Here is a 26,987-nt window from a genome sequence, read left to right on the forward strand (position 1 = left end):
CTGGAGGAGCTCAGACCCTGCTGTGCATGCCTTTGGGTCTGGGATAGCAGAGGAATGGTGCTTCTGAGTATCAACAGGCCTTGCTTGAGGCGTAAAAATAGCATTTTATATCAACTACAGGGCTGACAGTGATGGATGGGTGGGTAGCTGAAGATGCCCATTCTGCCAGGCTGAAGAGGCTGCTGCTGGGGGCTCTGTGCTGGTCCTTGTGTCTGCTGCCAGGTCAGGGCTGCTCTGAGTAGCCTGGACACACTGTCCCTGAGAGCAGGATGGTTTCTGGCTGCAGGGATGGTCTCAAAGCTGAGATGTGTGCTGGGCACAGAGGCAGAGGGACAGAACGTGCCGTGGAACTCCCTGCTGTCTCAGGTATGATGGTGACTTGTGCCCCTCTGCCTGTCAGCCTGGCCTCTTTGAGACTCGTTAACATTCCCTTCCTAATACAGAAGATTGAAACAGTGTAATTTAATGTCATGCTCCTCAGCTCCTTTCCTCCCTGCATTTCAGCTGCTGCAGGTTCTAGACAAGCATTGTGATGTCCAAAACTGATCATCTCCCTGGCAGAGAGGCACCAGGCCAGTGCCCTGTAGTGAACTGCTCCTAAAGCACAGGTGCCTTTCTAGGCTTTGAGGAATATCCACTTGCAGTAATCAGGGAACTCCTCCAATTGTTTCTAGCTGTAAAATGTGCCAGTTGGAATAAATGCATCAAGGCAAGACAAACCTGCCTGTGCTCCCTGTGGAGTGAGGTTTGCCTTGGCTGTGGTGGTGCCACGGATTCGGGGCTGGGCTGTGCTGCTGGCCAGGGAAGGTGAGGAGAAGCAGCTCCCCTGTGCCTTTCCGTGCTGGACCAGCCAGCCCAGCATGCTCACAGATCCAGCTTTTCATGTTTGTGGAGAGACTGAAGTGATGTGTGCTCCAGCAACACGCCCAAGGTCACACAGCACAATAAATCAGTATCTCATCGGGGATGAGAATCCAAGATATTTCTGTAGCCCCTCCAGCCATCACCAAGTCCTCTGCTATCACAGCCAGACTACACAACTTTGTATGCCTGTAGCACCCTTTTGAAGTTAAGCTGTGGATAAATAAGGAGACAGCAATATTTTCTGGGCAATTTTTCTTTTTTTCTTTCTATTTTGCTCAAGTACTTGAAATTAACAGAATCAAAGTATAAGATCATGGGCTTTTAGAGCTCAGTGCTGGTTGTTCTGTGTGTAGGGCTCAGGGCATCCTCTCAAGCTGCTGTAAAGACAGCTGCCAAAACCCAGACCTCCTCCCCTCCACCCAGCCCTGTGCTCCACATCACTGGGTTGCTGCTCTGATGTAGAGAAAAAGCTGATGTTTTACCCATATATTTTTCAATTAATTGTCTTCTTCTCTTTTTCTAAAAAAAACCCCTTTCTTGGTGGTTTTTTTTTTTCTTTTTTTCTTCCTTTTTTTTTTTTTTGAGGTCTGCCTTTTACTCGTTTATTCTCTGTAAGTGTTAAGCTGCTCATATTTTGGTGCATTGTGTTATGTGCCGAGAATTTTTATCAGCCGCCCTAGTGCTCGCATGTGGTGGAAATACCAATGTGTCTGAGGAGCGGAGGTTATGCACACAGATGTACAGAGCAGCAGAATGAAGGGTTTGCAGACGGACGGGGAGGAGACCCAGGCTGAGCCTGCACCTTCGATCCATCAGCCCGGCCCCGGCCGAGCGTGGGCTCGTGTGGGTAGTGGCATTGGAGCTCCAGTGCGTGTGGGTTATGGGAGGAAGGAGCCACGGCTTTGAGCGGGGAAAGGCTGTGCTTTACGAGGGCAGCTGCAATTACGAGCTCTTATCAAATGAAGGAAAAGCTGAGACTGAAAAGCAGCCAGGATCCTGCGGTGTTCGGCAGGAGCCGCCGTCGGATGCTCAGCAAAGGCTGGGCATGGGGAAACTGCTGAATTTGATTTCCAGCTTTGCACTTGGCTGAGCCTGGCTGCTTCCCCGAGCTTCAGTTTGTCTGTCTGTGATGTGGAGGTGAAGCTGTGCAGTCCTCTGGGATTGACTGACAGTGCAGGAATGCACGCAGGCCCTGGGCACCGGGGTTTGCACTCGCCTGGGAGCCCTTGGACCTGGTCATGGAGGGTCCTTGGGAAGGGTTAAACCACCAGTCCACTTCTCAGCACTGTAAAGTGGTGCTGGGACCACAGCCCCAAGTCGAGAGAAGGAATCTTTATTGCTCCTGTATGACTAAAGCCCCAGCACTGGGAATGACACATTTAATCTTCAGTGGAGTGGACAATCTTGGAGATTTATAAAGCCTCTGTTGTGTGAGAGGTCAGTGGGGATTAAACAACAAGTTAAAACACACATATACCAGCAGAACCACAAAGACCCTTCCGTCCTCCCCCCTTTCTTCCCTCCCTCTGTTCCTTTCCCCTCTCTGCAAAAAGTCAAGCTTAAATGTCACATCAAACCAAGCTTAAAACATGGTGGCTTTTAACACTGGTCGCTAAACCCAGGAACCACTGGCTCTGAGGGCTTGCCACGTGGACAGCCCCGTTGTGATGGATTTGCCGCCATCACTCCTTCTCCAGGCTTCTGTTCTGGTGGTGACAGGCGACACACAACCTACTGGAAATTAAACTGCAGTCTGTGGAGCCCTGAAACCGATGGCTGTTTGAGGGGCAGTCGCTGCTGTGTGGGGTGGGATCCCCTCTCCTCGGGAGGGGGTGAAGCGCAGCGCCCAGCTTGGCCCGGGCAGGCCGGTGGGAGTGGGAGTGGGCACCCCTGGCCAGGCTCCCCTGTTCACCCCTTGTGCTTTGTCCCCACAGAGCAGAGCGAGGGCTTCCACTGCCGGGAGGAGTGCCGCATCCTGGGCCACTCGGACAGGTGCTGGATGCCGCGCGGAGCCGTGCCCAGCCGCGCCAAGTCCCCCGAGCACGGCAGGAACGTCATCGCCCTGTCCATCGAGGCCACGGCGGTGGACGCGGAGCCTTACGCAGACTGCGGCGCAAAAAGGACCTTCGCCACCTTCGGCAAGGAGGGCGGCGAGCCCCCGGCCGAGGAGCGGCTCGCCAACCCCAAGGGCAAAAGAACGGTGGACTCGGCCGCCTGCAGCCCCAAGGTGAGCGGCGCCGTGCGCGAGGCCGGCAACGGCTGCGAGGCCGTCAGCCCCGTCACCTCGCCCCTGCACCTCAAGAGCCCCTTGTCCGGCAAGCCGGCGGCCTACGGCGCCGGGCACTGCGCCGGCAGCCGGGAGCGGGAGCCCCTGGGGAACTGCGGCCCTTCCCGGCCCACCGAGGCTGAGCCCCGGGGCGCGGACAGTGAGAGCAGCGCCCAGGAGGGCAACCCGCTCCTGCAGGAGCGCCGCGAAAAGGACTCGCCCGGCGCCCGCAGACTAAAGGACATCGTCCTCTGAGCGGCACTCGGCGGGAGAGGACGAGCACGAGCACGAGGACGAGGACGAGGATGAGGGACCGCACGACTCCCAGCGCAGATTGTTTTTATCGCTTACCAATGGTTCACAGATTGCTGTATTTAAAAGCTTTCCCTAAATGTATTGTTTATAAATGAAGCTATCGTTAATGTGACAATCCCACGTGTCTCGACAGGCGGCAGGGGTGTGCAGCCGGAGCAGAGGAGCCGGTGTTTCGCTGTGCCCGGGAGGCAGCGGGTGGTGGGGTCAGAGGCCAGACCCCACCCCAGTCCTCAGGAGCGCTTGGTATCCCCTCCTCGGAGTTTATATATTTTTATATCTCAAAACAAAGATAAATTTCCATTCCTGGCAAGAATGGAGTGGCCAATTCCTTATTCGGACATCTTTAGTAACCACCCCGGCAATTTTGTAGTCTGGACAAAGTAGCGGCTGTTTCTTGTGTGGGACTGTTCGGAGTGACAGTCGGGTGAGTTTCAGTTCCCATTCACCCAGCACGAGGTTGTTTGTCTTTCAAGGTGTTGGTGTTTTGCTATGGACACCCCTGCATTTATGAATCCTTTTGCTGTCACATACTTACCTGTACTATTATTGTATTTGATATTGCAAATTACTGTATGTCTAGTGATGGCAAAAGGCTTTCAGGCTTAAAAAAAAAGGAATAAAAAAAATTAAAAATCACAATCATCTTACTTAAACTTTGGGGACCCTGCAGTTTGCAGCCCCGGTGGAGCAAGCGCTTCTTCCAGCCCCACCTTTGCCTGCAGCCTCCCCCGGCTCCTGCAGGAAAATGACAGGGCATTATGGGAAGACGATTTTGGAAAAATCCTGCCTGGATTGCAATTGTCGGATGCACTGTGCTGAACTTTTCCCCTTACCCCTTTCTTTTTGCATAATTTCAAGGCAATGCATGGAAAGGTTTTTTTTTTTCCCAGAAGTTGGTTATTTTGGTTTTTTTCCAGTTCCCAGATTTAGATATCCCTCGCCTCCAGTCATTTCCAAGTCAAAGAGATGGAATTATTTTAAGAGATCTAAATTACCTTCTGAATTAGACACACACACTTCCCAGTCAGCGTTCCCTAGCCATGATTACACCAAGAGGGTGTATGTAGGTATGACATCATGGCATGGATTTTAGAGTGTTCCCATTTCTTTCTATCCCTGCATCATAAATAAGTATGGAATGAGCAATAGTGATGTTAATTTAGGGGCAGACAGGTGATATGTAACAACGCTACTAATTCAATTAATGTGCCTTCTTAATGGAGAAAAAATTAAAGCAATTCTTTATTTTTTCTCATAATTAAGGACTTTTTTGTGTGGGTACAAATCTACTCATGTAAAATTGATTTGAAAATTGAGCTACTTTAATAGCCATTTTGTAGAAGGGAGAGAGGGAAGGGATTCCACAGCTCTCTGCTCTCTTGCAGTGATGATTCCTCAGTGAGGTATGAGTAAGGTAGGAGGAGTTCAGTTAGTGTATTATTATTATTATTATTGTTATTATTATTAACCCTTCACTGAACAGATTTTTCCTACCCTCAATAATGTTTCCTAGAATTTAAAATCGATTATGGAAGGAAAAATATATAGCTCTTGCCAATGTTTGCTGTACCAGCAAGTTGAAATTAGTGGTTTCTAGAGAAAGAGTCTTTCTAGGTCTACATATCATGATAAAGTATTTTTTACTTGATTTATTTAAATTAAAAACAACAAGAAAACAAGTTCCAGTTATTATTATCCTCAAAATAAAATGAAACTCCCGCCTTTTATTTCTTTAGGGCAGATTGATCTTGCCTGAAGCCACAGCTGGTCCGAGACAGGTCCAGAGTCAGCCTGTTTCCCCTGCCACTTGTTAGGGCCAGGAATTGGGAAAGAATCAACAAAAAAACAGTTGTCTGATGAAATTTGTGATGCTTCCCTCACTGGTGTGATGACTACCTCATTCAGCTCCCATCCCACGTGTTAACATGATGTCCTGCATCCCTCCAGAAAGCAAACTGGGGGTTTTCGCTCCTCTTCTGGATTCTGAGCCCATTTTTCAGGGATATGTTGTTTCTGTTCCCTCTGTGTTTCCTGCCTGTGTACTGCTACTGCTGTCATTTGTTTCTGGTTTTTTTTTTCCAAATGTGTGTTTTATTATAACACAAACAAAGAGGAGAGGGGCTGGCTCGGGGCAGTTGGAGTAACTGGGTGTTCTGTAACTGCTAAGCTGAGTTTATTCTGATGTTACCTGCTTTTGTCAGCTCTGGGAGGTTTTTTTGGGGGAGGAAAACTTCTCCCGTGTGTTTGTTGAGAGACAGAGCCTCCTTGCCCTGTCTGTCAGATGCTCTGGGCTTCACAGGGCAGCGACTCCATGTGGCCCCATCATCACCCCACACCTCCCAGGAGGAACCCGGATTCCCCACGGCCCGTGGTGGGGAGTGGGGGTCCCCCAGATGCCCCATCACCATCCCCATGCCTGGAAAAGCACCAGCCCTTAATTCCTGCCGAGCCTTGCCCCCTGCCTGCGGAGCTGCCACCACCAGCCTTGCGTTTTGGATGAAAAATAGATGCTAACTGAAAAGGAAGAGAGGGGAAAAAAAAAAAAAAAAAGAAGAAAAAATAGAAACATTTCTCTAATTTACCCAGAGGAAACGTTCCTTGCCACTCTGAATAAAAGCACAGCTGAGAAAGAATGTGAAATAATTCTGTATTAAAAGGGGGCATTAAAGAGGTCAGTAAACCCTTATGCCTGCAAGAAAATCATTTAAACACCAGTTTTCTGGGCTGACCCAGGCTGCAGGGGGGGATGTGAGCGAGGGGCCCTTCCCTGGTTCAGCCTTGCTGTGCGGGGCCAAGGGGAGACCCAGAGAGCAGCCCTGGCTTTGCTGCCTTGGCCCTCTCCAGAATATTTTGGTGCTCCTGTCACTGTCCCTCTGTGTCACTCGAGATGAGTTCAGGCTCCTGGGCAAATTGCAGCCTCTTGGTTTTTTTCCTCCTTGCATCGAAACTGGCCATGCAAAAAATATTCCGAGCTGCAGGGTGGGCAGGAAGGCTTTTTGGAAGGGTTCCAGATGTAATTATTGTGCTTTTTAATAACTTAAACCTGTCCTCAGATTTGGATTAGGAAAAATCGCTGGGATCTGTTGGTTTCCTTCAGGCAGACTTGCTCTGCTCCCGTTTCTCCAGGAGAGCAGCAAGCACCGACGATTCTCCCCCGAGCATGACGAGGACCCCGTCTGGAGCAGCTTTGGAGCTGGGGGCCAGGCCCTGGGCTCCCCCCTGCTCCCTTGGGAGCCCCCAGCCTCTCCCACCCTCGAGGCTGCAGGGCTGTGCTGGGAGGGATGCTGGAGGACTGGGGGCACAACTGGTGGCTGGAAAAATCCACCCCCAAGCACTGTCTGCTGAGGTTGTTGCCGTTCCCTGTTTGTTGTGAGCTGGAGGTGGCCTGTGGATCACACTTTGTGCAAAAGTGAATTCCTTTCTTTTATTTTTTTATTTTTAGTTTTATTTTTCCAAATAGGAAACAAGTTGCTTTTGTGAAGAACACACTGTCTGATGAATATGTTGAAATTATTCTTCGGTGGGGGGGGGGTGGGGAGGGAGAGGAAAAAGAAAAAAAAATCTAATTTTGAATGGAAACACGTTTGTCTGTCATTGGGGAAAATGGATGGTCTTGTTTCTGCAGCTGCTTGTGCAGCTGTGGGTGATCTCTGACCCCACCTGTGAGCCGTGGCCGCCCCGCTGGAGCTCTGCTGAGCCCCGAGGAGCCCTGGCTGGAACCAGCTGATGTTCAGCTGCTCTGGGCTGGGGCAGGGCTCCAGCACCCCTCCCTCACCACCTGGCCCAGCGCGGTACGTCTCGTCATGGTGTCTCCCTTGCCGAGTATATGGAGAGTAAATTGTTGTATATGCTGATATGTATGTTATGTACATTTTCACAGTGATTGAATCATTGTAAACAACAAAATGGAAAAAGGAAAAAAAAAAAAGAATCACCATTCTGTCTATTTTATGAAGATGATAAAGCAGCTTTATTAAATTATTATGATTCTGTTTCCAAATGGTGTACCTGCCACATTGGGATTTTTTCATCTGATGAGAACTTTGTTTTCCACCTAAATGTGATTTTCTTTTCTCTGCTTTGAGCATCTAATGCATTTTAGTATTAAAGCAATTATTGAATAAAATGGAAAGTAAGTGTTTGGTTAAATATGCCTCAGAGGGTTTGCTTTGATGGGCTCCAGGTGCTGGTCCTGCAGAAGCCAGCACACGGCTGGTGCCACCCCAGCCCCGTCCCTGTCCCAAGAGGCTGCAAAGCTCAGGCAGAACTTTCCTGGTCCTGAGGAGGGGTCGTCACCATCCCCAGTGGGGATCAACTGGGACAGGCAGGCTCTGAGCCCCCATGAAACTGTGCAGGGTTCTGGTCCTCTGCACTGCCACCTTCACCTGCGAGGCTGTGAGAGGGATGAGCACGGGCAGGAAACACCAACACACACTTCTCCACTGAGGCATGGCAGGGGAGTTTATTTTCTGTACTTTTTCAGGAGGGTGCTTTGGAGGAGATGGTGAGGAGCATCCACTGCCTCTGAATTAACTGGTTGGCGGACCACAGTTACACATGGAGCATCCGAGCACTTTGTGGCTACCAGGCTAAATGCTGTGGCTACCAGGCTGCGTGCTCCCACAGGGTCTCTGCTCACTCAGGGTGACACCAAGGTGGAGCTGGAACAAGAGCAGTGCCCGGGGAAGCGCTTCCCTGGCGTGGGAAGATGCTTGAGCTGCTCAGCGAGCATATCCTGCCTGGCAGAGACACACAGGAGCAGAGGTCAGGTAATCACACCTGCTGAGGTCCCATCACTCTAAAGCAGCAGGATCAGGCAGAGCCCCCACCCTGCTGTGCCTCTGGCTGCAGTGAAGGCCAGCTCTGAAACCACTGAGAGAATAAATTAGCAAAGAAAGCAGGCAGCCCACAACGGGCAAGGTTCAGAGCCATAGGTTTCATTCCTGTTTCTTCTGGACATGATTCTACATTACATTTGATGTTAAACTGGAATATCTAAATAGAGCCAAATTGGATTAAGAAGCAATGACTTATTGTACAGTCTGGCTGTTAAGCCCACGAAGACAAGAATAAATAAATTGGAGGAATCAAAGGCGTGAAAGCATAGAGCAAAATATATATAATAGATCTCTGTTTGAAGCAGGGCTCTGCTCAGGGTTTGTTGTGGGCCCAGAGGGACAAGTGATGGTTGCTGTTCTGCTTTTCTGTTGTCTGGATCCCGGTTCTGCTCCCGAGTCTGGTGCTGGTGGGGAAGGTGCTGGACCAGCTGCCTGCTTGCCTTGGGCAGGAAGCAGCATCCAACAGCCCCAGTGGGCTTCCACTTGTTTAACTTGCAGCTGCTTTTTGTTTTGTGTTGTCCTTTCCTTCTGAACGTGATGTAAGCGAGCGTCCCCAAAGAGCCGTGGCAGAACAAACACAGGCAGGTGCACAATTATAGAGCTCACCTCTGCTGCCTCACTCAGCCCTGCTCAGCTCCCTCCTCCCCGGCCCTCGCTGACAGAATGGGCTCTGCAGGATGGGAGCCTCTCTGGGGACAAACTCTGGCCTTTGGGGTGGCCATCACACCGCTGGCAGGGGTGTCTGGGCAGCTTCTGTGGGGACAGGGCTGGGATCTGCTGTGCTGCAGAGTGATCAGTCACCGCAACCCAGCCTGCAAAATAAAACAGCCCAAGGAAGCAGCACTGTGGTGCTGCTGTGGAAAACCCAGCTGTGGCAGTTTCCATTAATACAGATAAAAAATTGAGACACAGGGCAAACAATATTAACCCCATCACTGATCAAGCTTAAAAGCTTTTCCCAAGAAAAATTGTCTCTGGATTGCAGTTAAATAATGGGCAGGGGGGTGGCTGCCTGCAGAAGCCTCTGCCATGGTGCTGGCAGGTGCTCCTGGCCGGGGCAGAGGAGGGTGGCTGGGATGGCAGCAGAGGGTCAGACACTGATCCCTTGCAGAGCTTTAGGACATAAGAAGCTCCAAGTGCCCTGTGCTTCAGAGGAAAATGGCACAGAAGCAGATCATCAGCCTTGGCAGAGGCCAATCTATGCTGCCTGAGGGTGATAAATTGTCTTCCAAGGCAAAAATAAAAAGGAATTATGATAATAAAACCTCCAAGAGAGAAGCTTAGTGTAAGGGTTTTCAGCTTCCCAGACAGGAGGAATGGAGGCTGATTGGTGGCAGCTCTTATCCCCAGATGTGGAGGTGACTGGGGCAGGGACTGCCTGGGCCCTTTGGGCTGCCCCTCACCTGAGCCAGCCTCGGTGGATGTGGGACCCCAGCGTGTCAGACCTGCCACTGTGCTGCTGGTGCAGCTTCATGGGGCAGGGACCACCTTGGAAGGGCTGGATGGGAGGTGGGGATCTGGGCAGGAGGCTCCAAGGATGGGGACTGCAGCAGCTTCATCCTGGCACTGCTATCAGAAACCCTCTGCTGCTCGTCAGGAGAGCAGGCAGCAACAGGATTGTTTTGACTGAGAAAGGGAAAATGAGCAAATAACATTCTCTAGGTTCCTTCCCCCCCCCCTTTCTTTCCTAACTCTCCTGATAGGGAAAGAAACTTTTTTAAAACTCCCCTCTCTGTGTTTGCTGCACACCAGCTCAAAGGTGTTCTTTATGTGTTTGATTCTCTGTAAAATTGATCTTATTCTCTTTGGAGGAGTTAGGTTTAAATCACAGGATGAAATTCTGGCCACAGTGAATCAATAACAAATCTCCTATCACCCCCAGCCTGGGCAGAGACTTTGGTCATGGAGCTTGGGTTCCTTGCTTCCCAGAGGGAAATGTCATCTGCTGATGGAGGACATTCTTCCCTTGCTCAGCGAGGGAGTCCCAAGGTCTCCATTAGAGCCCTTTGGTTCTTCTGCCTTTCTGCTCCAGCCCTGCCTGTGCTTGGGGCTGAGAAAAGGGATAAAGTCTGTGGCTCTAAATTCCAGTGGAAAGCCCCCAACGTGCTGCCATTTGTTGATTCACATGTATCTGCCCAAGTATTTCCATGGATCAGCCCCTGGGGTTCCTGTATCTCCCCAGACATGGCCCATCTCCTGTCGAGCTGTACCTTCTTACTTGTAAATCAGTTTCCAATCTACACCCGGTCTCGCCTGCGCCTGTGAGGATGGGGGGAATCCAAATACAAACATGTATACTCTAACAAATATTCAATATCACATATATCATATTAGAAATGGCGTGAATTATATCTACTACACATAGCACCTGCCCAGAGAGGGAGGCAGGAGCTGCTCTCTGCTGGAGCGCTCCGTGCCTGGCTCCCGGGTACCTTTTTTATTCCTGGTCTTTGCTTGTGCCGAGCCGTGGCAGGAGGGGGGATTGGGAGGCTGAGACGGTGCCCGATGTCCGCGAGGTATTTGGTGCTAACAGAAGCACTGACAGGCCAGGCTGTGTTTCTTAAATGCTCCTTTTTCACTTTTGCTGGTCCCCCTTGGACTCTCTTCCCACCAGCAGCACCTTTAGCATTTATCTCATTCGAGTCCTCTAAGCAAATCTTATCTCTACATTTATTGCATCTTGGGGAATAGTAATTTTCAAGTCAGCTTTCACATTACTCCATATTTGTTACTAGTCCTCTGTCGAGGGAAAACCTGGCTCTTTATTAGTTCTCTGCCTGATACAAAACATTTAATTTGAACAGAAACCACCAGGAGAGAGATACATATTGCTTTTCATAACCAAAGTGTCAACATCTTGACCAGACTGTAGCTGAAGCAATCTTTACCATATGGTGGATTTTCATACTTTAACGTCACATCTGCATCCCCGCTGCCTCTCCTTTCATTCCAGAGATGCTGTGCTGGTGATAAAAGGCGCTGTCTCCGTGTCCTTCCACAACACAATCACAAAAGGACCCCTCAGCAGATAAGGAACTAAACCAGAGATACAATAGCTGTGGCTTCCCACTGGCTTTCTGTTCAATAGCTTTCTGCTATGCAGTTCACACAAAAAAAAAAAAAAAAAAAAAAAGGAAAAGAAGAAAAAGAATAGCAATGAAGGAGCATGTGTTGGGAAAATAAGCCCCAGTAAATCCCAGGGAGGGCACGGCTGCAGAACATGCTGGGAATAGTGACTAGAAGTGGGCTGAAACAAGATGAAACCATTTTTTCCCCAGATTTCTGGTAAATGGGATGCTCCCTACAGCTTCACTAAAGCTTGGGGCCCCTCGGAGTATTCAGAGTTGGTTTTCAGGAAAACGGGGCTGTGCTGGTGTTGAGTTTTATTGCAAGGCAATGCAGCAATTTGTATTAACCTCTGTGGATTCTGGTAGGAAGGGGATGTACGGAGTTTCTCACTCGAAGGCGTGTTCAGAGCCCAGGGCAGTGGGGAAGGAGCAGTGTAGTGTCACTGAGCAGTGGGCAGAGGCTGTGCACAGCCTCTCCTGAGCCAGGGCAGTGCCAGAGGAGCTCTGAGGTCCCCTCTGGGTTCTGCCTGCTCGGGCACTGCCTCCGTGCTGCTCTCCAGCCGGCCTCTGCCTCTCCTGGCCCCTCCTGAGGGCTGCCAGGAGCTTTGCTCCTTGAGGAGTGATGTGAGCTTCAGACCCCTTCCTGGCAGCAGGATTTCTCAGTGCTGTCTGACCTGGCTACAGGTGCCTGGTTTTGTTGTGCTGAGGGTGCCAAGGCTCTGCTGCCAGCTCTCACCTGGGCTGGGCTCCGACCTGTGAGCTGCCACACCGTGCTTCCACAGCGGGCATTTTCACTCTGCCACTTCCTCAGACTCTTCTCTGCCCCCTTCCCCACCCCTGGGGCCTCACCTTTTGCCACTGCCCTTGCCACACTGCTTTCCACATCCCTGCCTTGCAGAGCCTGTGGGCTTTGCTTGGGCAAGGCAGCCCAACAAGGGCTGGGCTCCGTGCTTGGCACGTGCCCCAAATGCTTCCTCAGCATTTTGCATGCCGCAGAGGATTTTATTGTATTGCTTTAATGGGAAGGCATGCAGCTCTGAACCCCAAATACACAGCTCTGTGAGAGTAGTGGCTGGAGGAATCCGCAGATAATTCAGTCCTGCCTCCCTTAAGTGAAATAGGATGTTAATACAATACAGTGGAGAATCGCTAATACAATCCTATTTTTATACTAGCACTTTCATGTCATATTAGAAGAAGATTCGACTTTTAGATCTTTTTTAGCAATTTAGCACAGTGAGGATTTCATTATACTGACAGAACTATTGACAAAAAGAAACACATTAGAATTGGGAGGATAATGGTCCTGGGGAAGAGGAAGTTTTGCAAGGCTTTTCATTTAAAACTGGACTGGGCAAAGTAACAGGCGCTGTGCTGAGGGGAATAATCCTGCATTAGCAAAGGGGTGGACTGGCTGACCTTTTAAGTCTTGTCACAGACTAATAGAAGTCAGAGATGGAAGAGACTTTTAGGTCACATCAAACACTTCTTCCAGCCCAGCGCAAGATTATTTCTCGATATATTTGATGGTGTTTTTTTCCCAGTTCTAAAAGTTCCAAGTCACGAAGCTTCCTCTCCTAAGGAGCCTTTTTCCCACTGTTTTACCCGGTAAGCGTGCGCTTAACTTTGCGCACCGTCATTAATTCCCCTGAATTAAAGTTGTTAAATCCTGCCGAGACTTAAATTGGATTACTCTCAGCCTGCAAAGTTAAGCACCTGCATAAGACTTTGCAAGAGGGAGGTTTAACAGATCTTAGCATTAAGTTCTTCTCACTTTTCCACCTTAATCTTTATTTTACTTCACAGTCCTCTCACCTTTCCCTTGCCTGGTTCAGCTCAGCCTCTCCTTCTCCCTCCCCCTGATGTGCTGACAGTTCTCACCTTCCCCGAGGTCTGGGATCTCCTCCCCAGCCTGGCTGTGGCTCTGCAGGCCTGTGAGACACGGGGAAGTGCCTTGCCAGCAGCGCTGTGGCTCCTGGCACAGGAGTTAAACTGGGATGGCTTTGCTAGAGTGAACAAATAAAGTGTTTTTGCCGCCCCCTGCTCCATGGTAGAGCTTTGGAGCAAGAGGAGAGGGAAGCACAGGATGGGTGGTGAACCTCGCTTGCTGTGGGTCTGTGACAAGAGGAGGAGCAGCTTTCCTGTTCCATCTGCTCCCAGCCTCCCCAGCTAGGTACCCACTTTCCACGCCGAGAGCAGATGTTCCTGCTGGAAACAGGCTTCCCTTCTGAAGCTGGAGCCATCACTTTGCATTAGAGCCTGCAAGCCTGCTTTCTGCCTTATAAAGCTTTCCCCGCTGACAGGGTGTGAGGCACAAAACATTTTAAATGAAGATCTTTACAATTGTGAACATGCTGCAATAAATATTAATGCTAACCTGTGAAATGGCGAGCCAGCAGCTCTGGCAGTGGCTGGGGATGCCTCTCCTGAGGTGGCACAGGGCTGTGGCTCTGTGCCCCAGCCTCGGCTCCCGCTGCCTGCCCAAGGTGGGTGCTGCCAGGGCACGAGGTCCCTGTGCTGTGCCACTCCTGCCACCTTTAGGGGCTGCAGCACCAGTGGCTGGAGCTGCTCCAGGTGTTTTCTGTGTGAACCATCCAGGAGGGTCCGAGGGCTGCCCTGCAATGCCCACTCCAAACCTGACTCCCTCTTCCTCTGTTTAATCACCCAGGTATTGTAAATGCAGGTGAACCCAGTGGGAAGAAAGAAGGCTGAATGATTTCATTATTATAACTGTACTATAATACATTAATATACTATGTAAAGGAGATGCTAAAACTACAAACCTACATTTCTAACTACCATATCTGACTCACTCCCAATTGTGGCCCTCTCTGAGCCCAGCCCCAGTTGGGTTGGATTGGCCACCAGGCTCAAACAATCCTCACCAGAACCCAACCAAGCCATCACCCCAGGGAACCAATTCTCCCAACACATTCCACATAGGAAAGACAAGGAGCAGAAATAGAAATTGTTTTCTCTTTCTTCCCTCTGTGCACCTCTATGAAAAACCCTGAAAGAGAAGAATGTGTCTGCCACAGACAAGAGCCCTGTGTAACTTGGTTCTGGGGGTGCAGATGAGCATTGGTAGAATTGCTGTCACTGAATGAAAGGCTCCTCAGAGGGTGACTTGTTGCTGTTGATTAGCGTATTACATTGCTATGATGGAGGTCTGAATAGGCCAACCAAAGCAAAAGCTCAGGTTCAGTTGTTCCCTGGTGAGCCCTGGGGTAGCAAACAGAGCTTGTCCAGGCTCCAGCCCAGCTCTCTGCCTGCCTCTTGCCTGCTGAATAGCCATATATTGTCCAGGCAGGAGGTGGACTTTCAGCAGAGACAAAAGCAAGACAAGTTCCTTTTTGAGATTTTAAGCTTGAGTTCATCCAGAGGAGACAATTTACTTCTCTTTGTTGTTTCCAGCATCATTCATCCCTTCTGTTTGTGCTCTGTAGACGCTGAGCCTGGGATATCATCTGAAAGAAGTTTCTCTTTCAGGACCTTTGATGTTAGGTTTGTTATATGTATATTTGAAAAGTACTTCTGCAGTGACAAAGCTCGGCACTGCTCCTGCTGGGCTGATGTGTGTGTGAACCTCGCTGGTGAGTGGCAGTGATTAATCCTGCAGCACCATGTGCTTTTGTGGCTGCACCGCTCCCCGTGTGGACGGAGCAGCAGCACTTGGGTTGGAGCTGCTGACAAAGGGGATGGAGTGTGTCCTTGTCCTCAGGTGTGGAGGAGTTTGGGGTGGGCATTGCCGTGCCCCCCGTGACCTGCCAGGCTGCTGGGGATGGATGGGTCCTGCTCTGGTTTCCAGGCAGGCTTCCAGCCCTGTGTGCCCAGCAGGGCAGGACCAGCCGTGGTGTGTGGGATGCTGCAGCGAGCTGTGAAGATGGGCTGACTTGTGCAGTACACTGATTTCAGACAAACCAAAAAAAAGCTCTGCAGGTGGCTACCCCCAACCAGGAGGGCTCAGTCAGGGCTTGGATGTGAACCATCCCTCCAACACCTGCCCTGCAGAGCGCAGCTGGAGCATTGCCCAGCTCCTGGCAGTGCCGCTGGCTCCAGGTTTGCTCCTTAGCACCTTGCTGCCCGTGAGCAGGGCAGAGGGTGCCTGTGCCAGCCCAGGACTCGGCTCTGTGCTCAGCCAGGAGCAGATTCTGGGAGAAGGTCTTGGAAAGAGGATCTGAGCTCTCCTACAGGGGAGGCTGCCGGCTTCCAGCAGGGAGAGCCGTGGGATGCCCGAGCCAGGGATGGCAGCCAGGCCTGCCAGCCAGCTGATCCGCTCCCCTCTTTGTGCCTGTTGTCTCTCCTTGAGCAGCTCGTGCCCTGGGCTACTGCAACATCTGCTGGTAATAAACAGCGCCATGTAATTGTGCTCTGTGTGGAAAAGAGTTTCCTTTTTTTTTCAGTTTAAATTTACTCGCTGTGGCACTGGTGGTAATTTGTGGGGTGTTGTTTTTGCCACAGCCTGTGGTGCTGTGGAAGACCCGACACCCGTGGGGACATGCTGAGTGCAGGCAGGCCAAGGCACCCAGCACGTGGCCCTGCCAGGCTCCGTGTCCCTGTTGGATGGGGCTGAAATCTGCTTTTGTTTGCTAGGTGCTACATAAATAAAATCCAGATCTGTCGCATTTGCTGCTAATTGGCTCGCAAGGGCTGCTTGTTCGAGTTGTGGAGCTCTCAGAGAAATGGGTGACCTTTGGCAGCACTAATGTTTCCAGAGAAATCCCCAAAGCTCCGTGCCTTCCTTCCGCCGCTCCTGCTGTGAAAATCTGCTGAGAGGAGCTGCTCCCCTGCTCTCCCATGCCTTCCCCCACTCCCCTGCTCTCCCATGCCTTCCCCACCACTGCACTCAGCTCCTCTTCAATGACACATGCCAGGAATGCTACTCGATAATTAACAACGAGTTAATTAACGAGCAGCAAAAGTCCAGTGCCAAGAGTTGTTAAGAAAAGGGACTGAAGAAACCATGCTAAACTTTTTTGGATTCTGGGCTGTTTCTAAGGCAGCACTCAGGGCCCTGGCACATCTGTAGGTGTTTCCCAGGCTGGAGAGGAGCAAAAACTTCCCTGCAGGAGGAAATCCTGCTGTGGCTTGGACGGTGACCTGCAGGGATCTGATGTGATGGCAGTGTGCTGCCCAGCCCTGTGCTGAGCCAGCTGTGCTGCTCCGTGTGGGGATGGGGCTCTCTGCCTCTGGAGCAGAGCCCCTCTGCCTCTGTCATCCCATGGGGCTGTATTTTGTAGGTTTGGGGTTTTTGCTGGTTCAGCTGCTTGGCTCAGCTCAGCAGCGCACCAGCTAAGAGCAGGGTGAGTAGTGGAGTGGGACAGCTCCCTAAACCTGCCCCATAACACCCTAAACCTCCAGGGAACTGCCTGCAGCTCAGCAGCATTTGTGCTTTGTTCCTAGCAGAGTAGCTGGCTACTTCTTTCCCATCTGTCCTTGCAATGTCTCTTCTTATTATTCCTTTATTTGTATTGATTTTAGTTCACTGGAACCTGGATTGCTGGGTGTGTAAATTGCTGGAGTCTGGCTCTCCCTTCCGTGTGGCTCTGACCTGGGGTGTGATCCCCAAAACAAAACCCCCCTGATGGGTCAAGGCCCCCATGCCAGCCCATCTGTCGTGTCCCTCCATCCTCGCACATTGTCCCGAGGTGCCCCGGGTTCTGCTGCTGGCGGGGAGTTTTGGGTGCTGCCTGTTCAGCCCCTGCTATTTGTGCTCTCAGTTACCAGCTCTACCCTGGTGATTTACATGGCAACCCGATGAGGCCTGGCATTTCAGTGCCTTTATGCATTTAGCGGCATCAGCTCCCATGTAATTTAATTGTCTGTGTTTTAAACATAAATCAGCGAACTGGGGGCTGGAGCAGAGCAAACTCCTCACTGGGTGTGGAGGCTGCTCCTGCTGCCTGCCCCTTGGGTGAGACAGCCCATCCTGGTGTCCCTGCTCCCCAGGGATGCTCCAGGCAGGAGAGGAGGCTGAGGGTGGTCCAGCTTCGGGGAGCCAAGTCCTGGCAGTGCTCAGGCTGGGAGGGGGTTCCTGCATCCCCGCTCTGCAGCCCCCCAAAGCCCCTTGGAATGTGACACCTCCTGGGCTCCCCTTCCAGCCAGATTTTGTTTGAACTTGGCCAAGGGGCTCAGAATTCATTAGGCGCTGTGACTAATAGTTGTGACTCAACCAGCCTCATTTCCTGAGGAAATTGGGCTAAATGCTTCCCCAGGAGTTCATGGAGAGCCGCTCCTCCCAGCAAGGCTTTGATCACCCAGTGTCAAGCATCTGGGCAAAATGGTGTTTGGGTTTCACTGGGCTCTCTTTGAGCAGCGGCTCCCTGGTTTGAGCAGGGTGAGAGCAGCACCCTTCCCATGCCGCCTGCTGCTCCAGCAGGGCTGGGGGAATGTGCCAGCAGTGTGGGAATGGGAGCCAGCATGTGCTAACTAACTGGGCAGTGCTGGGGCTGGGGGACAGCCTCCCCTGCCCTGCCCTGCCTTGCTGTGCCGGGGGATTTCTGCCGGCAGATTCCAGCACCGCAGCTGCATCCCCCGAGTGTGCTGGGGAGCAGTGCCAAAATCCTCGAGGGCGCTTGGCCCCGCTGTCCTTCCATCCCTGGGAAGCCGTGTGCTGGCCAAGGCCGCTGGTTGCCGTCACAGCCGAGGCCAGGGATGAGCTGCATCCCCTGCCAGGTCCCTGGGCTGCAGGGAGCAAACAGAGCCGTGACCCCACAGCGGCCGAGGCCCCGCTGCAGGCTTGGCCAGCCAAGGTGATGCTCTCCCAGACACCCCCAGGCTGTCCTGTCTTCAGACCAGCCCAGGCACCGCACGGGTGGCAGGGGAGCTGGGATGGAGCTGCCTGTGTGGCCAGCCCAGCATCCCCCTGGACTTCTCCCACTCTCCTTCCTTCCCCCTGGCCGGCCGTCTGCAGCCCACAGGAGCAGCAAATATCAGTGCTGTTCTACCCTTCTTTTGCACTCTTCCACAAAGTGCTTTGCAGGCTCTTTGGAAGGTATAAATCCTCCCATGCGGGGTAAATCAAGGACCAGAGGGAGGTAAAAAATAACTTAGTGAAAAATAAACCTCACGCTGCCAGGTCTTAGCAGATGTATGTCAGTGTACACGTTATACCGGAGCTACGGCAGTAAGGAGCTCCTTTACACCAGCTTTTTGTAAGGCTTTTTGTATGTGAGTGCTCCCTGTAGTGCAGAGCAGCTTCCCAGAGCAGCACTGTCCTGCAGCAGCACGGCACCTCCGGGCCAGGGGGGTCAGGGCTGGCCAGGTCCTTGCAGGCTGGCCAGGTCCTTGCAGGCTGGCCAGGTCCTTGCAGACAGGGCAATCTCGGCGTGCAGCCCGGCTCTGCAGGCGACAGGAGCTGCTGCGCTGGCAGGAGCTGATTTCCATAGCTAATTCAGCTCCGTGCTCTCGCTGGAGGAGGTTGGTATTTTGGGATGCATCAGGTGAGTCAGGGTGAGACAGGCAGCGACCTACAAGCGTTCCCACAGACACCTCAGTGGGCTGGGGCCACGAGGGCACAGGGTGGCTGGGGGCAATTTATTCCCTCAACAACATTCACAGTCTGCAGGCTCGAAGAGAGGATTATCTATTTTTGTGTGCTGGGTTTATGCCCATGGAAAGACTTGTCTCCTGTCCTTAGCACAGAGCATGTGGCTTGTGCAGAGCGGAGTCACTGTCTCCCAGGATGGGCTGGAGGTGTGAGAACAGACCTGTGCTACAAACCCTCCCCTTGCTGAGGCTCTGCTCTTCCTGGCTGCTGCCAGCTGAGCCCCTCGCCGGTGGTGCCCAAGGTGCTGCTCCCCTCCCTTGCAGGAGAGCTTGGGAAGGTGAGGCAGGCTGGGGCTGCTCTGGGGCAGAGGGGCTCCAAGGGGCAGCAGGGGGATGCTGGGCAGCTGCAGCCAGCTGGGCACTGACAGCAGAAGGATTATCCCTGCCAGCAGTGGGGCTGGAGTCCTTGTGGAACCAGGAGCAGGGCAGAAGGAGGTGGCACTGGGTTTTGTAGAGACACAGCTCCAGACAGTGGGAGGGAGATGCAGAACATGCACCCTGGCAGACAGTGCTGCCAGGCACATTGCAGCAGCTCCAGGCTGTGGCTGAGGGATGCTCTGAGCCCGACGTGCAGCCTCTGTCCCACTGCCCAGCTCTGAGCCCAACATGCAGCCTCTGTCCCACTGCCTCTTGCAGCCTCTGTCCCACTGCCCAGCTCAGACCCTCTGCCCATGGCTCGGGCCCTTGGGGCACAGGGAGGGCGGTGGGCACAGCCACCCGCACAACCTGGCTGCTCCTGGGCATGCAGCAGGAAACCTGCCAGCCTCACTGCCAGCCTCACTGCCAGCCTCACTGCCCTCCTCATCCAGCAGTTCCTGGATAATTCACCAGCAGCCTCTGCTCTGTGAATACTTCCCATAATGAACGTCTTCGCATTATTCTTCTGCTCTGTTTATTTGCTTTTAGTGTGTGAGATCCACTCTTTACCTCCTGCCTAGCCCTGTCCCAGGCCAGGCTGTGTCCCCGGTCCCAGCAGAGTTGTGTCCCCTCTCCTGGCCCGCTGTGTCCCTGTCACTTTGCTGGCTCCTTTCAGAGGTCAGCGTGGGGCAGGGACAGCAACAAAGGGAAGCAAAGAATCCTCTTCAAAAGGCTGGGGAGGAAGGCAGGTGGCCAGTGAGCATCGGGCAGGAGGACAAAGAGCCATGGGAACAATGGGAGCTCGGCAGAGCACAAACACTCACCACTCTGGTTATCCCCCCTCTGCCCAGAGTCACCCCAGGCCTGCTGAAAGGGAGATTTTACCTCCCAGTGGCTCTGAAATGGTGCTGGAGGCTGCACATGCAGCCTGAGGAGCAGTGAGAGGAGGTAAGGTGCCACTCAGGCATTCCACTGGAAATGTACCCGAGCAGCTCCTGTCCTCGGCGGGACCGTGCCGAGCTGCTCGGAGGGTGGAGAAACCCATGCCTGGGGAAAGATGGAACTGCCAGCACTGAAGCAGAGAAAATAAACCTCTTAGGCAGATGAATTCCACAGGTCAGGTATTGGCTGCCGGCAAATGGAGAGCTGATGGCTTGGTTTTGTCATCTACCAGGAGCAGCGATTGCAGGGACCCGCCAGTGCGCAGGTGGAGGGCAGGGGCAGGTTGGATCTTAGCACACTCGTATTTAAGGGTGCTGCTTTGTGATAATGTCAATTCCTCCTGCTTTTTCCATTCATCTATCGCTCTGTGATGAGCATCTGTTTGTGTCAGAACAAGGAGTTGTTGACGGCACTCGAGCTGAGCTGCTTTGACCTGCACTTGACGGCGCACAAAGGCTTTTCTCTTATGGTGATTAGCTCTCTGGTGCAATATTAGGCTCTGTCTCCCTCCTCACGCACCTTTTGCAGAGTCTGTTCAGTGAGGAGCTTCAAAGAGCCTTGCTGGAGGGTCCTCTGGTTGTGTGACTCAGATCTGCTGCTGCCCTCGTTCCTCCTGGAGCAGGAAATCGTGACTCAGAATGATTCCACCAGAGATGTGCGGAGGGAGAAGCGATGCAGGGGGAGATTCCCGAGCGAAACGGGGAGCCTGGGCCTGTGCACTGCTGTTCTGGGTGGGATTGGGTGCTTGGAAGGGCAATGACGACGCTGTCAGTGAGAGGAACATGGGAGCAAGGGCTCAGGAGGAGATGGGGAGGTGCCTGCAGGACACTTGAGTCACCAGGACTCCTCTCTCTGCCTGCTGCTGGCTGCTGCTCTCTCCCATCCTGCAAAACAGCAGCTGTGCTCCCTTCTCAGCACTGAATTAGCTGGCAAAGAAATCCAGAAGCCCCCAGGCTGCGAAGGGAAACTGTTTGGTGCTTGAAGGTCCTGAGCTGTTTCCTGGACTCTCCCATAGATGGGGATAGTATTTTTCCTAGGAGGAGACAGTATTTTTCCTACATGCAAACCCCTTGATTTCACACTGTTTGGGACTCCAAATTTCTGGAAACGCTTGTGAAGTGTGGTGTATGACCCCAAGCATCTCTGGACTTTGCCATTGTCACCTGAGCTCCTGCTGCCACACAGACCAGGGCACAGGGTGTCCATGGGCTGAGGTCCCACTGGGCTGGGGCACTGACTGGCCCTTGAACTTGAGCTTCAGCACAGATTTTTAGGATTGGGTATCACACAGTGGCCACTCTTCCCCCACTTATGTGTGAGCAGAGAATTAGTCTCATCTCTTCCCAACTCTTTGGTAGAAATCTGAGAAGGAAAGCCTTTCCTTCCATCCATTTTCTTTGATAATTAATTAAATAAATAGAACCCTTGAGCAAATGAAATGTCATTTCCCATTCAGGCAAATACATTTGGGTTAGAAATCTAGGTCAGAATATAAATTATCTTGCTGCCTTCTTGAAGGTGATGTCCCTGAAATGCACCCAATTTAACTGAAATTGGGGATTTCCCAGTTTTTGCAAGCACTTTATTTTCCTTCTAATGAATACAAGGAAAAAACTTTTCTGAAACTGCCAGGGGATACAATCTATCCCGAATGGCTGTAATATTGTATAATAAAATAAACCTTACCAACAGATGCCTCATGCTCTAAGAGGTTCTATTTTGAGCACGACATGTAGGGTGTTAATTTGGTGGAAAATCTGACCAGAAGTCAGAAAATCAATTGTATTTTTTCCAAGACTGCTGCTTGGTGAAGAGACTTTAATTGAGGTGCCATAGAGAAGAGGGAGCCACGGGGGCACAGAGCATCTCCCAGTGCTGGTGGCAGCTCCCTGTGCCAAGGGGTGAGGACCAGGGACAGCTCCACGGAACGGGGAGTGAGAGGGACTTTTCCCAGTGCCCCCATCCCCTGGACACTGCTCTCCCCATGCCCAGCTGAAGTGGTCCCATGTGCTAGGCATATTTTTGGGTTTTTAAGGATTTTTTTAATAGAGAAGTACAGAGAGAAGAAAGAGAAAATGGTTTCTATTTCTGCTCTTTGTTTTTCCCGTGTAGAATGTGTTTGGAGATTGTTTACCTAGAGTGATTGCTTGATTGGATTCTAGTAAAGATTGTTTGAGCCTGATAGCCAATCCAATCCACCTGTGTCTAGATTCTCAAAAGAGAGTCACAAGTTATTAGTAAGTTAAATATAGTAGTTAAAAAAAGTAAATATGTAGTTTTAGTATCTCTTTTAAACAGTATATTAATATATTATAATATAATTATAATTAAAAAATCACTCAACCTTCTAAACTAGAGTTAAACACCATCATTTCTTCCCATCAGGTTCACCTACATTTACAATAGTCTCAACCTGCCCAGTTTAGCTGTACATGAACCACCAGTGGAAGGGCACACACAAATTCAGTCTTGTGTTTGATAGGGAAAGACAAACTTCCAGTATTGCACTGGGGCTCAGACCATTTGGACAGCAAAAACCCCATTAGTACCGTGAATTATTTGTCAGAAGGTGCAACCAGGAACATGAGCTGCAGGCAGTTCTGAGGAATTCTGTGGCAGGAGCTCCCTGCTCTCACTGCCCCCTCCCACCTCTTATCCAGGGAATTAAACCCTTGAGTGTTTCTATTTATCACACAGTCAGTGTTTGTTTGTCTCAGTGTTAACATTTCCTTTCTTTTTTGTCTTTAATCAGCTGCAATTATTCACTTATATTCATGGGTAGCACTAATATAAAAATAGGTGCATTATGAATATTAAACTCCTGCAAACAAAGCCCCAAATTAGATGATTTGTGTGCTCTGTGTACGTAAGTTTTTCTGCTTGGATGATGCAGTGAGCCATATATTTTTCCTCTTCTTTTCTCTTTCATGCAATACAAACCCTGAAGGGTTTGGAGATGGGGGAAAGGAGATGGGGAAATTCTGGTGCCCTCTGAACATCGCTGTGAGGTGCTGCTCACAGTGGAGTCTGCAGGGGGGAGTCTGCAAAGATGAGCTTTAAATTGCTTTAAATCTGGATTGCAGCAGGGAGACCCAGGGCGGTGGGGAGCGCCTGCTGCTGCCCTGCCCAGAGAGAGGATGTCTTGGTTAGCTCCCCTGCCTGACCTGCCCAGGGCCAAGCCAGGCTCCTCACCTCCTCAGGGACACAGCAGAAGGATCAGGCCCTGAGCATCCTGCCTGCATTTGCAGAAGTTGGGTTTTGAGGCTCCTCTCACAAGCACACCTTCAGCGTGGTCTCTGCCAGGGAACTCACATCATCCCTGGTTTGGGCTGTTGTAGGGTGTGGGGCTATATGGGGCGGAAGGTTTTGTGCTCTAGGTCACTAGAAGACAGAGTGGGATCCTGGGAGTAGGCTGTAGGGAATTTGGGACCTCTCCCTGCTGCTGTAGGGAATTTGGGATCTCTCCACACACCCTTGTGTGCTCCACTGCTGGTGCACCGGGGAGAAGTTGGACCCGCTGCTCTTACCCTTGACCAGTGGAGTGGTCACTCCTTGGAGTGCTTCTGTGGGCAAAGTCAGGATTATTCACCAGCTGTGTTCTCCTCTGCCTCACATCCTCTGGGGCTTGTGGAAGGGCAGCTGGGGCCAGTGCCACAGCCTGCTGATGCTGCCATTGCTCACACCCCTTCGACAGTCTTTGTCTGTTTGGCTGGCTCTTTGCATTTTTAATGGCATTTTGTATTGCTTTTCTTGTACTGCTCCTGGACATTTTGCAGTCCACATCTTTGTGGATGGATGCAATGAATCAATAGCGAATAATAATCTGGTCTAGAGGGAACAGGGTTTGCAAAGCAACTCACCATTCACACTTGCTGCAAGCATGGTGAGAAATCACCAGCATAAGGCCGAGTGGAGAGAAAATTACCTGGGAGAGGAACAAGAAGGAAATCCAATCTCTGAAAATGAAAATAGATTTTTTTAAAAGTGCTGTGTAAAATTATACATTTAATTCTTTCTCTTTTAGCATCAAACCTTAGAGGGGATTTTGCCATAGCCGCTTCCTTGCCTGCTCTCTTTTGCTGACTCTCAGGAGGTAGGGTATTAGCCACTTATTTTTCCCAGTACTTCTATAGTTTTCTATCTTGTTCCTTAAAGGATTGGGTTTGGGAGGCTTTTAAATCACCGCAGTGATCTGGGGTGACGGGTGCCTTTGCCAGTTAGAGCTGCAGGCTGTCCCAGGGGAGGCTGCCATCCCTAGCCTGGCTCTCACAGCCCTTGACACAGGCTCGTTCCCAGGGCTGTGCTTCTCCACTCTTCCCCCTCCAGCTGAAGATGGACTGTGCCTCTCAGGCTGCTGTGCCCTGATGAATGTCCCTGGTGTAAATAAAATCTGTTCCAGGGGCTTGAGCCGCTGTCCATGTTTATCCCCTGTCCCTGCTGCTGCTCACTCTCCAGCCAGGACGATTGTCTCAATCTATCACAATTACCAAGAGCCTTCAGCTAAGTAACTTGGTAAAGATCCACTGGGAAAATTCATTGGTTTGAGATCTTAGAAATAGATTTTATTTACAGAGAATCCTAGAGAAGAGCTGGGCCCATGTGCCTGTGCTCGTGGGCAGTTCAGCCCCATCGGAGAGGCTGTCTCTGCCCTGTGGTCCCCCAGTCCTCACCACCCACCAGCACTGGGAGACTTGGAAGTCTTCTGGGAAGAGAATTCACTGAGAGAATGGTTTGAGCTGGAAGGGACATTAAAGACCACCTAGTTGCAGCCCTTCCACACCTGGGTTCCTCATAGGATCACAGCGGGATGTTTAACCCCATCTTCACTGAGAATAAAGGGATAGGAGGGATTTTAGGTCCTGGAGGATTTGCTGGCAGTGCCTTTATCCTGAACAAAGTTTTCCAAAGCCTTTCCTGTCTGGACTGGCCATACTCCATTTTCAGAAGTAATGTTAGCATGGGAGGGCTGGCTGGAGATAGGATCGTGTTCTGGCAACATAACAAATTACCTGCTGTCAGCAGAGCCCCGATACCGGCTGTGGATGTGCTCTTCCCCGTGATCTTTCACTGACATCTGAACTAAGCTGTTTTAAGGGTTTAAGAGCAGTCATAACAGGTCATAGCAAAGGGCCAGCCAGCCTGGGAGGGGCTCTGGCCACAGCCCTGGGAAGTGTGTAGGAAGAGGCAAAACTGCCCCGCTGCCTCCCCAGGGCTCTGATCACCCCCAGCACTGCGGTGGGCTGGAGGAGCTGGAAGGGATGGAATGGGCTGGGTTGGGATGCCTCAGCCCACAAGGGAGTTTTCTCCTACTCATTTCCTTTCTTTTCTTGAACTCAAGTAAATTTTAATCATCTGTAAAATCCTGTGGTGAGATATTTCAAAGCTTAACCCCATGCTGGGCTTAGAGAAGTTTCCTGGTTCAGTATTTGATGTTCTGTGGATAATTTCTGCTGTGGTTTGGGGTGTACATACGTTGGAGAGGATGTGCTCCCGTGTCCCAGCCCACATCCCTGGGCTCAGCAGGGCTGTGGCTCCTAAATCTGACACATTTTGGTGCCTAAATGCTGTGCATTCCAGGAGAATTTACACACTGGGTGAGGAGCAGCAAGCAGCAGTGTGGACAGAGAGATGCCCATCCCCTTCCACCCCTGGGAAGGGATTTTGGCTGGGTCACTGCGGGCTGCTGTGGCCGTGCTGGGCAGCACCAGGCTGACCCTGCTCCAGCCGTGTCCTTGCTGCCAAGTGTCCGGGCAGAGTGGCACACAGAGGGGATAAGCGTTTGTAAAAATGGTGTGAGTGGCAGTAGCTGAATAAATGGTGCTTGTTTAGCGCTCTCTGGAAGGGAGCTGTGCACGCTCTGTCGGGGACAGCTCTTGTTCCAAGAACTGAACGCCACTTTGGCTCCCATCTCACTGCAATAAACCATCCCTGTGCCGAGGGTGGTGGGCCAGTGGGGCTGGCACTGTCGGGGCCTGGCCCTGCTGGGAAGGGGCTGCTCTGGGCAGAGCAGGGCTCCCCTTGCCTCGTCCCTGCCCGATGGACCTTCCTTCCCCTGCTAATTTAAATACGATAATCTTCCTTTAGCTACTGCATGCAAATCCCTAAATATCGTAATTTTGATTGCCTCTCTGGCAGTTTAAAGGATTATATCTAGGTTATTTTTAGCCCAGATCATTTCCTTGATCTGATTTCCAGGCTGTGCCCAGAAGGAGCGGGAGGCAGGTGGGATGCAGAGGGAAGCCGTGGGGGCTGAGCATCCCAGGCGAGGCTGTGGCCACAGAGGGGGGTGAAGGAGAGGCTCCAGGGTGTGGGTGCAGCATTTCCATCTCGTGCAGAGGGATGGGTTGCATCATTGCAGCACAGCTGGGCCTGCGGAGGTGGACTTGGTGCTGCAAACGGTCCCTCCTCTCTCCATGGGTTTGGCAAAAAACTCTGTGATTTTCTTCGCCTCCCTCTCAGAGCGTGTTTAGGACAGACAGGAGGTGCAGGGCACCCTTTGGCAGCTCTAGCTGCCTCTTGAGCCCCTGTCCTCTCTGCTCCAGCCCCATCCAGCTGGCACAAGGTCCCCAGGCAGTCTCCTCCACCTCCCATGCTTCAAAGTCAGCATCGGTGTCACCGCAAGCCCCCTTGCTCCTTTCACTGGGGATTTAGCTAATGTTCCCTCCAATCCACTTTGCTTCCCTGCAGCTCAGTGTGGATTTCCATCCCCATCTCATCAGCCCACTGAGGGTGTGCAGCCCTCTGCCAGCCCCGAGGCTGCCCAACCCCTCCTGTGCTGAGGGACCCTCG

General features: G+C 51.6%; 1 protein-coding gene across 2 annotated transcripts in view; it reads left to right on the top strand.

Moving 5' to 3' along the window:
* PCDH19 (protocadherin 19) overlaps window positions 1-7,594 on the top strand; it is a 60,352-nt gene extending 52,758 nt beyond the window's left edge. For both annotated transcript variants that reach the window (XM_030272399.4, XM_030272401.4), the window contains exon 5: window positions 2,799-7,594. In XM_030272399.4, the coding sequence (XP_030128259.4) occupies window positions 2,799-3,385 (587 nt within the window). In that variant the 3' untranslated portion in view covers window positions 3,386-7,594. The remainder of the gene's footprint in view (window positions 1-2,798) is intronic.
* Window positions 7,595-26,987: the final 19,393 nt, after the last annotated feature.

The sequence above is a fragment of the Taeniopygia guttata genome, chromosome 4A, assembly GCF_048771995.1.
Source record: "Taeniopygia guttata chromosome 4A, bTaeGut7.mat, whole genome shotgun sequence".
NCBI classification, from domain to species: Eukaryota; Metazoa; Chordata; class Aves; order Passeriformes; family Estrildidae; genus Taeniopygia; species Taeniopygia guttata.